We start from the raw sequence: 12,629 nt of genomic DNA on the forward strand, positions 1-12,629 counted from the left end.
AAATTCAGACAACAGAAAATTAATAATCTCTACCCACCCCCAAATGCACAAAAGAATAAAAATAGAATTAAAATGTCTTTCACTCATTTTTCCATTCCCATGTCTTAACAGTTGTGGATTTATCCTTCCAGATCATTCCTATGAACAAATAAACATATAAAGTCTTCATATTTAAATAAAAGTATAATTGTCCTACATATATATTGTTTGGCAATTTTTAAATGTACTGATATATGATGGAAGTGTTTTTATCAAGATGGCTCAACACTCCACTCTATGACTGGATCATAATTAAATCAATTCCTTCCTAATACATATTCTGGTTGTTTAAATATTTTCACATTGCACATGATAGATACCATACTAAGCATATCTTTTCCTTATTACTGCATTTCTAGATGATTCATTTACATTGACAGACCTGCTGGCTAAAATCCAGGCCCACTGTGTTGTTTGCTAAACTGCCCTCCCACCTATTTCTTCTTCCTCTTGCATGTACTGAATATTATGCTATAAATCTTTTATGCAAAAACATATATTCTCTTAATTTCTGTGTTTATTTTTGTTTTACTATATTTTAATCTTGACTTTACCTAGAATATTTACTTTGTGTAAAAAGTGAGGTATGGATTCAGTCTTTTATTATCCTGCTCATTTCTTTTTTTTTTTAATCTTCTAATTTTTTACAGACTGCATTTTGATTCATTATACACAAATAGGGTACCTCATTTTGTTTCTATGGTTGTACATGACGTAGTCATACCATTCGTGTAATCATATATGTATATAGGGTAATGATGTCAGTCTCATTCCACCATTTTTCATACCCCCCTCCCTCTCAATTCTTACAACATAATCTAAAGTTCCCCCATTCTCTCCCTTCCCACTCCCTCACCCCCATTATATATCATTCTCCACTTATCAGGGAAAACATTTGGCCTTTGGTTTTTTGGGACTGGCTTATTTCACTTAGTATGATATTTTCCAATTCCATCTATTTAAATTGCAAATGCTATATTATTATTTTTCTTTATGGCTAAATAATATTCCATTGTGTATATATACCACAGTTTCTTTATCCATTCATCTGTTGAAGGGCATCTAGGTTGGTTCCACAATCTAGCTCTTGTGAAATGAGATGCTATAAACATTGATATGGCTGTCTTACTGTAGTATGCCAATTTTAAGTCCTTTGGGTATAAACCGAGGAGTGGGATAACTGGGTCAAAAGGTGGGTCCATTCCAAGTTTTCTGAGGATTCTCCACACTGCTTTCCAGAGTGACTGTACCAATTTGCAAATGCACCAGCAATGTAGAAGTGTGCCTTTTTTCCCACATCCATGCCAACATCTATTATTGTTTGTGTTCTTGATAATTGGAGTAAGATGATATCCTAGAGTTGTTTTAATTTGCATTTCTCTAAATACTACAGATGTCAAACACTTTTTCATATATTTTTTAATTGCCTGTAAGTCTTTTTCTGTAAAGTGTCTGTCCAGTTCCTTGGCCCATTTATTTATTGAGTTCTTTGTATTTTGGGTGTAAAGTTTTGTAAGTTCTTTATAAATTTTGGAGATAAGTACTCTTATCTGAAGTGCATGTGGAGAAGATTTTCTCCCACTCTGTAGGCTCTCTCTTCACATTCTTGATTGTATCCTTTGCTGAGAAAAAGCTTTTAAGTTTGAGTTCATCCTGTTTATTGATTCTTGCTTTGATTTCTTGTGCTTTGGGAGTCTTGTTGAGGAAGTCTGATCCTAAGCCAACATGATGAAGATCTGGGCCTACTTTTTCTTCTATTTGGTGCAGGGTCTTTGGTCTAATTCCTGTCCTTGATCCATTTTGAGTTCAGTTTTGTGCAGGGTGAGAGATAAAGGTTTGATTTCATTTTACTACATATGAATTTCCAGTTTTGCCAGCACCATTTGTTGAACAGGTTATCTTTTCTCCATTGTATGTTTTTGGCTCCTTTGGCTAGTATGAGGTGACTGTATTGATGTGGTTTTTTCTCTGGGTCTTCTATTCTGTACCATTGGTCTGCCTGTCTATTTTGGTGCCAATACCATGCTGTTTTTGTTACTATTGCTCTGTAGTATAGTTTAATGTCTGGTATTGTGATACCTCCTGTGTCACTTTTTCTACTCAGAATTGCTTTGGCTATTTGAGGTCTCTTATTCTTCCAGATGAAGTTCATAATTGCTTTCTCTATTTCTATGAGGAATGTCATTGGAATTTTAATTGGAATTGCATTGAATCTGTATAGCGCCTTTGGTAGAATAGCCTTTTGACAATGTTAATTCTGCCTATCCAAGAACATGGGAGATCTTCCCATCTTCTAAAGTTTTCTTCAATATCTTTCTTTAATGTTCTATAGTTTTCACTGTAGAGGTCTTTCATCTCTTTTGTTAGATTAATTCCCAAGTATTTTATTTTTTTGAGGATACTGTGGAGTGGTTTTCCTATTTCTCTTTCAGAGGATTCATCACTTATGAATAGAAATGCATTAGATTTGTGAGTGTTGATTTTATATCCTACTACTTTGCTGAATTCATTTATTAGTTCTAGAAGTTTTCTAGTGGAGTTTTTTGGATCTTCTAAATATAGGATCATGTCATCAGCAAACAGTGACGGCTTTAGTTCTTCTTTTCCTATTTGTATCCCTTTAATTTCTTTGGTCTATCTAATTGCTCTGGCAAGTGTTTCAAGAACAATGTTGAATAGAGTGGTGAAAGAGGGCATCCTTATCTTGTTACAGTTTTTAGAGGGAATGCTTTCAGTTTTTCTCCATCAAGAATGATGTTGGTCATGAGCTTAGCATAGATCGCCTTTACAATGTTGAGGTATGTTCCTACTATTCCTATTTTTTCTAGTGTTTTAAGCACGAAGGGGTGCTGTATTTTATCAAATACTTTCTCAGCATCTATTGAAATAATCATGTGATTCTTAACTTTACGCCTATTGATGTGATGAATTACATTTATTGATTTCCAGATGTTGAACCAACCTTGCATCCCTGGGATAAACCCCACTTGATCATGGTGCACTATCTTTTAAATATATTTTTGTATGTGATTTGCCAGTATTTTATTAAGGATTTTTGCATCTATGTTCATCAGGGATATTGGTTAATTGGTCCTTAATGCGTCTTTGCCTGGTTTTGGTATCAGAGTGATACTAGCCTCATAGAATGAATTTGGAAGGGTTCCTTCCTTTTTAATTTCCTGGAATACTTTAAGGAGTACTGGTATCAGTTCTTCTTTAAAGGTCTTGTAGAATTCGGCTGAGAATCCATCTGGTCGTGGGCTTTTCTTGATTGGTAGGCTTTTGATGACATCTTCTATTCCAGTGCTTGAAAGTGATCTGTTTATATTGTGTACCTCTTCCTGATTCAGTTTGGGAGGATCATATGTCTTTAAAAATTTGTCAACGTCTTTGATATTTTCTATTTTGTTGGAGTATAGATTTTCAAAGTAGCTTCTAATTAATATTATGTATTTCAATGGTGTCTGTCATGATCTTTCCTTTTTTATCACAAATTCTAGTAATTTGAGTTTTCTCTTTCCTTCTCTTCATTAATGTGGCTAGGGGTTTATCAATTTTGTTTACTTTTTCAAAGAACCAAATTTTTGTTTTGTCAATTTTTTGAATTGTTTCTCTTGTTTCAATTTCATTGATTTCAGTTCTGATTTTAATTATTTCCTGTCTTCTACTATTTTTGGTATTGATCTGTTCTTCTTTTTCTAGGGCTTTGAGATGTAATGTTAGGTCATTTAGTCGTTGACTTTTTATTTTTTTAATGTATGAGCCCAATGCAATGAACTTTCCTTTTACTTACTGCTTTCAGAGTGTCCCAGAGATTTTGATATGTTGTGTCATTGTTCTCATTTACCTCTAAGAATTTTTTTATTTCTTCCCTGACATCTTCTGTTATCATTGCATTATTCAATAGCATAATATTTAGTCTCCAGGTGCAGGAGTAGTTTTCGTTTGTTATTTTATCGTTCATTTCTAATTGCATTCCATTATGGTCTGATAGGATACAGGGTAGTATCTATTTTTTTGTATTTACTAATGGCTTCTTTGTGGCATAGCATATGGTCTATTTTGGAGAAGGATCCATGAGCTGCTAAGAAGAAAGTATATTTGCTCAATGATGGATGAAATACTCTGTAAATATCTATTAAGTCTATATCATTGATTGCATTATTTAGTTCTATAGTTTCTTGGTTCAGTTTTTGTTTGGAGGATTTATCTAGTGGTGAGAGCGGTGTGTTAAAGTCTCCCACTGTTAATGTGTTTTGGTCTATTTGATTCTTAAAATTGAAAAGGGTTTGTTTGATATACATCGATGCTCCATTGTTTGGGGCATCAATATAATTGCTATATCTTGCTGTTTTATGCTTCCCTTAAGCAGTATGAAATGTCCTTCTTCATCCCTTCTGACTAACCTAAGTTTGAAGTCTACTTTATCTGATATGAGGATGGAGACCCCTGCTTTTTTACTGGGTGCATGTGCATGGTATGTTTTTCCCCATCCTTATCCTGCTCATTTCTTTAAAAAAAAAAAAAAAAAAAAAAAAAGCAGTTCATTGGTCTAAAAAACACTTAACAGAAAAATTTATTTTCCCTGATTAACTGAAGAAGCTATGTCTTTCAAGTACAGATAATGCATAGGGCTACTATAAGATTGTACTGGATGAGCTGTGAGAGATAAGTAAGTGATATACTGTGTTCTCCACAAGTAGGGAATAATGAGAAAGGCTAAGAAGAGGAATGAAAATAATAAAAAATATCAGTTACCAAATGCTGGGTACACAACATGCAAATATAAAATTAATACAATGTAAATAATAAATAAATAAAACAGGTAACAAAATTCATTTTTGAAAATATTTTTAGTTATAGATGGACATGCCAGCTTTATTTTATTTATTTTTATGTGCTACTGAGGATTGACCCAATGCCTCACACATGTCAGGTAAGTACTCTACCACTGAGCCACAACCCCAACCCATAAAATTCTTTATAATATATTTACCTTATATGTGTCTGTTGTTTAGCTAGGATGCTCCACATATCACTAATAATCTGTAAATAGATTTTTAAATACTTTAGCAAAGATATTTTAAGAAAAAATTTACAGCTTCTGAACTTTAAAACTCTTAATTAAAAATGTTAAGTATGGAAATAAGAGAACACTCAAAAATACTAATTTATAGCAATACAGACATATTTGTGTAATATGTGATCATATCTAATACTCAATATACCTATTAGGTAGGCTATACTATCCTTTCATAAGTAAGCAAGAGGCTTGGAAGGAAGGATCTCCCTAAAGGAGGACAACTACTAAGAAGCTTTGCTGGTCTTGAAACCATATCTTCTAGCTTCAAATAAACATTTGGTGTTGCTTCTATTATGCCAAGGTGTTGGCAATCACCTTTCTTTAATTACACATATACAAAACTAGAGAACTGGCTTAGACATAATCACATAGCATTCAAAAGCCAAAATCACTTGCTGTGCTGTTGTACTTAGTAGTAACTGGGAAGTCATCTGATGTAAAATCCTATCCCAATATGGATGTTTCTACAGCATTGCCAACAGTTTCCAGCCCTTGGCAATACTATCTAGCTTCTGCCTGAATCTGTAACACTTTCCTAATTAGTCAAGATCATTTCTGGTTTAAAGTCCTTCCCTCCTGGAACTGGCCATAATTTTAGGGAACCAGAAAGAATATAATCTTACTTTCAAATGGGAGACTTTTAAATATTTGGAAATCTTTATCCTCTATTTGCATCTTTTCTTCTTTAACCAAATACCCCAGCTTCCCTAACCTGATCTAATAGTTTCTATCATCTCTAGTCATCCAAGTGATTGTCTTTTGAACACATTCTGGATGGTCAATGTCCAATATTTTTTCAGTATCTACCAGGTGCACACCACCATTAAGTATACAAAGTGCAAAGCATGGCACACAGTGGGAACTATTACCTGACTGAAATTAAAAAGTGAGTACAAACAAACAAGAACAGAAAAGGAAAGAAAAGTGAATACGAAGTTGAATATTACATAGTGTCTACTGAGGGCAAAGGTGCAGAGCCCATCTTGTTCTTTCCTGACATTTTAATGGACACAATAATCTTCCAAATTAGCATCTGTCAAATGGGGATGGTAATATCTGCCTACCTCAGAGAGCTGTCAATAACCAATTGAAATGTGCATGTAAAAGATGTTTTAAGAACATACAAAGCACAGTTTAAATATATGATATGAATCTATAATATTCAACAAATATATGACATTGGGTTAACACAGAAATCACCAGCTACAAATCAAAAAAACTTTAGGGCTAACCATCTCTTTATCTGATCACAGGTTAATCTCAATTCATTCTCTTAATATAATCAGAGTTAAAGTATTTACAAACTTATAAAAAAGTTGAGAGCATCATACTTGCTCTTCCCTGAAGACTGGACCCTTTTTGGCTTGATTTACATGTGGGCTTAGAATTGCATTATCAAAGTCAACCTGGGAGCCTTCACATATTATCTAATTCATCAGTACATTGTTAATTCTCAATTTTTTCTTTTTGATTACTAATAAAGACAATTCAGGAGTTGCTGAACACTACACAGATCACTTAGGTATATGTTAAATATTTGGGGGAAAATATTACATACAAGTTAAAAGCAAATCAGTAATAATTTGCATAGGCAAAACTAAGTTGTATCTGGGTCAATATGTTCTCTGATCATGTCTTCCAAAAATATATGACTGTCAAACTTGAGTCACCCTGTTCCTATGTCTGTTATCCTAGCAGATAGCAAAATAATAAGACTTGTAAACGTTCTATCAAAGGCTATTAATAATGTTCCAATAAATCAATACAAAACACTGATTATTAAATACCCAAATATATGCAAGTGTTATGTAAAAACAAGTAAATGTTTTATTGTAAGAAAGAGATCTGAAGCAACAGACATACCTTTCTAACAATTGCAATAAATACTACAAGTACAGCTGGGAGCAACAATGTCTTTGTATATCTCAGAGGAGTCTGCAATTCAGAGAGATACTTTATTAGATGAAAATGTAGTTTAACCAAACAAAATTATATCTCGAGTAATGTAGCAGGTAAATTTCTAAAAGCATAAGTAGAGAAATACAAACATTCACCTATCAAAAGTCCAATCTACCACTGACTCTCATCATCGAAATGAAGGTGCATTTCCATAGAAACAAATTTCACCAAAGTGTTGAGTTGGAAACACTAAAAATACAGTTCCCAAACACTTGTAAGTGTGGAATGTGACTAGAGATTGTTTTTCACTTTTTGCATGCTACTTTTCGAACTAGAGAGCCCAGCTTACTACTCATCTGAGGTTAGTAGAGCTCCTTTAAGTGAATTAAGTTTCCCTGAACATTTTGTGGGGGTACACACAATCTTATTCCTGACTCATTCATTCCCCCCACACATACAAATATACATATGACCAATACTCATGAAGGGAAAAAAAAGATATTTTTACATTTTCTTTACTAGCAAAAATCTACAAAAATGTTTTTAATAACAAGGCCTCTATACATCACAATCCTGTACACTTCTCAATTATCTCCCCACCCCAAACCACTGTTAAAATTTTGATCTGTTATACTTTATGTATGTTACTATTGTACTTAAACAAGATCATACCATTTTGTTCACTCCATTATACATCTCAGACATTTTTCCACATTAGTATAGTACCATACTAGGGAATAACTTGCTGAAATTGTCCTTTCTCCCCACCTCATGGATGTACCATAAAAAGGACACACTTCTTGAAGTGGCACGTCAGGACTGTGTCTCAGAAGCACAGTCCCTGAATTCAGATACCCATGGAGATGGTGAATGGCATGCTGCCAACAGCTTTTCTGTTTGCTTTAAATTGACTGAAGTCTGCTATGCCTTGGTAAACAATCTGCATCATCACAGAACTAACAATTAATACTCTCAGGTTGTAGAGGCACATATGATGCCTTCAATAATGTTAAGGAACTTCTACCATATCCTAATGCTCCACTGATGTGGAGAAAGAGGAGTTTACCTTCTATTTCCTTTGCCACTTCCTTGAAGGAGACTTTATCTCCTGTGAATATGTATTTTAATGTCTTCAAGATATGTTTCTTTTGATTCTTTCAGAAGGTTCAATGCTATCATTCATATATCTTTTATCAGTCATTATATGTCACAAAACCATAAACACAATAAATGAAGACTGATAGGCCAACTAGAGTAAGCTGGACATCTGCAAGACACCCTTAACTCAGAATGGCTGGTGGTTAAATTTGCTCTATGGTCCATTGATCTGGAACTCAGGACAATGGAATAATAGTAGAACTGCAGGGAAAATAAGTAGGCCCATAAAATATTGTCTGTCAATTTAATGCATGCGTACATATAACTTGAATGGAAAATGTATCACAGATAATAAATGTAATAGATCAGTGCCATATTGCTGGTTTTTAAATGGCAAATTATACATGTTTGTTGAACCAAACAAGCTTATAATATATTTAAAAATAGTATTTATTTAAAATACCAAAAGTACTTTCCTATAACATCTCATTTTATCTTCACAATATCTGTTTGTACTGTGCCACTAGAAACTAGTGACAAAGAATGAGAACCACTTGTTCAAGACCATTAAGTAATATTGCAGCCTTCTCAAATACACTAACCTACTCTCTGGTTTCCTTCTAAACATATGAATAAAGTTTTAGAAAGAGAAACATTGGAATGAAAACCTGTGCTCAATGACATTTAAAAGCAATGAGATCATTCAAATCACCACAAAATGAATGGAAATGTAAAAGCTTGAGAGTACTGTCTCTGAAATGACACAACTTGAAAATGCCCCTGTGTTTACTCATCCAAGAAACTGTGGTTAGTCTGAATGCACACTTCCAAATTACCAAAATGAAAACAGACCATATAATTCAGGGAGCTGTACTAATGTAAATAGAAACCTCTTCCTGTAAGCTGCCAGATTTTCGTTTTCCTTTAAACCAAGATAAAACTACATACAGAATCGGAAATAACAGGGCACCCTTTATGAAAAATGCATTGAAAGAAAACTAGAAATCACATCTTACCTCCTTTTCCATAAAGTCAAACTCTGCTGCACAGGTATACAATAAAGTATCAAAATCCTTGTAACTGAAGAATTTTGATGTTAATAAGTTGCCGATGTGAGCCTATTAAGATATAAAGTAAGGAATCATTACATTAAGCCAAATAGTGTTATAATGTACTTTAATCTTAACAGTATCTACAAATAGTTTTCACTGCATTATAGACATCACTGTTCCCATACTGGACTTTTTTTGTTAAGGAAAGTGCTATTCCCTCCAACCTCACGGTGGCCCCTTCTTTTGCTGATCAATGATAGCTCTAACACCGCCCCTCCTTCCACTCTCATCAATGTACTAAAGGCTTCTTACTGGGTTTCCCTGGACTTATATCCATCATTTAGGAACCTAGGCTACAGAGTGAAGAAGGGGGAATATTAATTCTGAATTCTGGAAATGGGATTTAAAAGACTACCTGAAGAAAATAAAATGGGCATGCACTGGAGTAAAGCACCTTTTGACCAATGACCAACTCTTAAGTGTAATTCTTCACATTACCAGTGTTCTCACAACTGCCACATTCACAACCACCACAAAAAGCAAGATAAGGGTTGTGGAAATATCTTCACTTAATAAATGAGAAAACTAGGGCTTGAAGACCAAACAATTGCCAAATGTTTAAGTTCATTATTGTCTAAAAAAGCAAACATCAAAGAAAAGACAGGTAGTTATAACTAAGACACACCAAACCTAAAATTCTACATGACATCAACATGAAGGAAGAGGAACAGAGTGAAAGTAGAAGCTGAAGCGTCACAGGAATGTGACAAGCATTTCAAAGCACTTTGTCTTGCTGGGGGAAAAATGTATGCTGATAAGTTTAAGAAATCAATAGGGAGGACGTACAGCACCTAAAATAGTAAAAGGAAACAAATCCCAAATATAATGGAAGAAAAGTATCTTGGTATAATGTTGATTGCCACATATACAAGAGCTTAAATTCACTAAAGGACAGATGTTGAAATTGGGATTAAGGAAACAAACCCAATATTATGCTTTCTATAAAAGATATACTTAAAGGTAGAAAAGTCAAAAACAGAAGAATAGAAGAAGATAAACCCAATAAATCTGAAACAAAGAAATCTAGGTTAGCTATTGTAGTATCTCATAAAACTAAATTCAGGCGAAAATATGTGAAAGAGACAGTGAGTAACATTATGAGTTAGTAAAATGAACAGCAAAGCAAAATTATACACATCACTAACACATTTGGAAATAACCGTCAAGTCAAAATATATTTAAAAATTGACAAAGTTATAGGAAGAAACAGATAAGCTGACAGTATTCATTGGGAATGTTAAACCCTGGTCCCTAGAACAGAAAAGCAGACAAAATTAACAGAAAATTTGAATAATATAATTAATAGGCTCACAAACACTACAGAATATGAACCTCACAGTTCATATGCATTTTCCTTTAAAATAGCAAAAAATTTTTAAATGTTCTTATACCATTTATTTCAATGATTCCAAACAATTGACATAATTTTTTTTCTGATCATTAATATAATAAAACTAGAAAATAACTACAATAGCTTTAAAAACCCTTTTAGTTAGAAACCAAATAACATAAAATGTACTACCTTTTAGATTAAAAGATAATCAGGAAATGACCAATTTGTAAAATACACAAAGAAATACTACTTATAGGAAAATTTTGGTTTTAAACCATTTACCAGAAAATAAGGGCAGTGACAACAAAAGAGGTAAGTTTTTCCCTCAAGTTTGATCTCATTCATATGGGAATCTAAAAAAATTGGTATTGCAGAAGTATAACAGTAGTTCCCAGAGGCTGGGGAGAACATGTGGGAGTAGGGTGGCAGGACAAAGTTTATTCAAAGAACATACAGCAACAGTTAAATAGGAGGAATGAATTCGAGAAGTATTACAGCAAGGTGCCTAGGGTTAATGACAGTACTCATACTTTTGACAAATGCAAATAGGGTGGGATTTTAAGTGCTCTCATAATAAAAAATGCTAATGATGTGATAATGTATAGTGTATGTACATATATATGTATATATATATATATATATATACACACACACATATAATTAGAATGATTAAGCCTAGTTATCTAGTTAACTATATATACATAGTTAACTATATATATATATCAATATATAAATAAATTTCAAAACATTAAGTTGAACCCAATAAATACATATAATGTTATATGTCACATTAGAAAAATAAGAACTTATAAATTTCCAAAAGTTAATAAATACAAAAAAGAACATTTCCCATACATGCACATATGCAAAAATTTCAGCAATTTTTTAATTCAACTATATTGAATAATTTTTTTTAAATACATGAACCATTTGCTAACATATATGAAACAAAGTTCATCTGAACTATCAAAGCTCACTCCCTATGTTAGGTAATTTCCTAAGGATATTAAACTTGGAAGTCAAAAACCTACTCAGAAAACTCCAGGTCCTAACAGAGAAGGGAGAACTATCAGTTCTAGAGAAATTATCTCTAAAAACAAGGGGACTGAACATTTTCCTACAATTTTAGGTGGTTATTCCTCTAAAACCAAAACCAGACAAAATCATTATAAGAAAACTATTACTAATATTCCTCATGAATACAGGCAAATATTTTAAAAATATAAGCCAAGCAAATCTAGCAATATATTAGGAGAATAGTACAACATGAGCAAGTGAGGTTTATCCAGGAATACAAGGACAGATCAATACTCAAATATCAGTGAATGTGGAATTTTCAGATACAAAGAGGGAAAAAAAATGGGCAAATACCTTCCCCCAAACAACTATACAATTGAACAAAATTGGCACAACCAACCATATCAGGTTCTAGAAATCAACCAAAAGGAAACAACACATTGAGAATTATTGATTTTAAAACACTAATGAATTTTGGTAAAAACCGTAGGATGATGCACTCCTTCCTAGGCCACCCCACCCACTATCAGTTCTACCACCAACTCCCCAGATCAGTCAGTGCAATGGTCCTACCAGGTGCAGCTGGCCAGGAAAAGCCAATTGTTTGCAAGGAAGAAGCTGCATTGATTTGGGAAGAAGAGCAAAAACACCTGCACTCAGAGGTATTATCTGTAAAAGCAGCAATCTCAGTAGGAAATAAAAGGCAAAAGCCTTTCTTTCTGTCAGAGCCTAGAAGACTGTCAGACTAGTCCGAAGTTCTACAACGAGAATCTGAAAATGAGATAACCATCGCGGCCGCAGATAAGTTCTCACATCCTTGGAGGACTGGAAACCTGCACACATGCCCAGTGGAGATCCAAGAGACCCCAAGCTCTCCAAAAGTCCTTGACTGGCAGGATGGAAGGTGACATGCACATTCAGGAAAGACCCAAGAAGGCACAACAGGTAGGAAAAAATGGGACAAAAAATGACGTGCAGAAAAAGAGTTATTTGGCCAAGTAGGCCTGAATATGATCCTCTGAAAAATCTACTTGCAAATTGGCCACTA

At 33.7% G+C, this 12,629-nt stretch overlaps 1 protein-coding gene across 3 annotated transcripts in view; it reads right to left on the reverse strand.

Annotated features, from left to right (window-relative positions):
- Nucleotides 1-12,629, reverse strand: part of Dpy19l1 (dpy-19 like C-mannosyltransferase 1) — a 118,778-nt gene that overhangs the window by 14,804 nt on the left and 91,345 nt on the right. For all 3 annotated transcript variants that reach the window (XM_047561135.1, XM_047561134.1, XM_047561133.1), the window contains 3 exons: nt 9,136-9,237; nt 6,986-7,057; nt 5,036-5,085 (listed from right to left, as the gene is read on the reverse strand). In XM_047561135.1, the coding sequence (XP_047417091.1) occupies nt 5,036-5,085; nt 6,986-7,057; nt 9,136-9,237 (224 nt within the window). The remainder of the gene's footprint in view (nt 1-5,035; nt 5,086-6,985; nt 7,058-9,135; nt 9,238-12,629) is intronic.

Source organism: Sciurus carolinensis, chromosome 8 (assembly GCF_902686445.1).
Source record: "Sciurus carolinensis chromosome 8, mSciCar1.2, whole genome shotgun sequence".
Classification (NCBI taxonomy): Eukaryota; Metazoa; Chordata; class Mammalia; order Rodentia; family Sciuridae; genus Sciurus; species Sciurus carolinensis.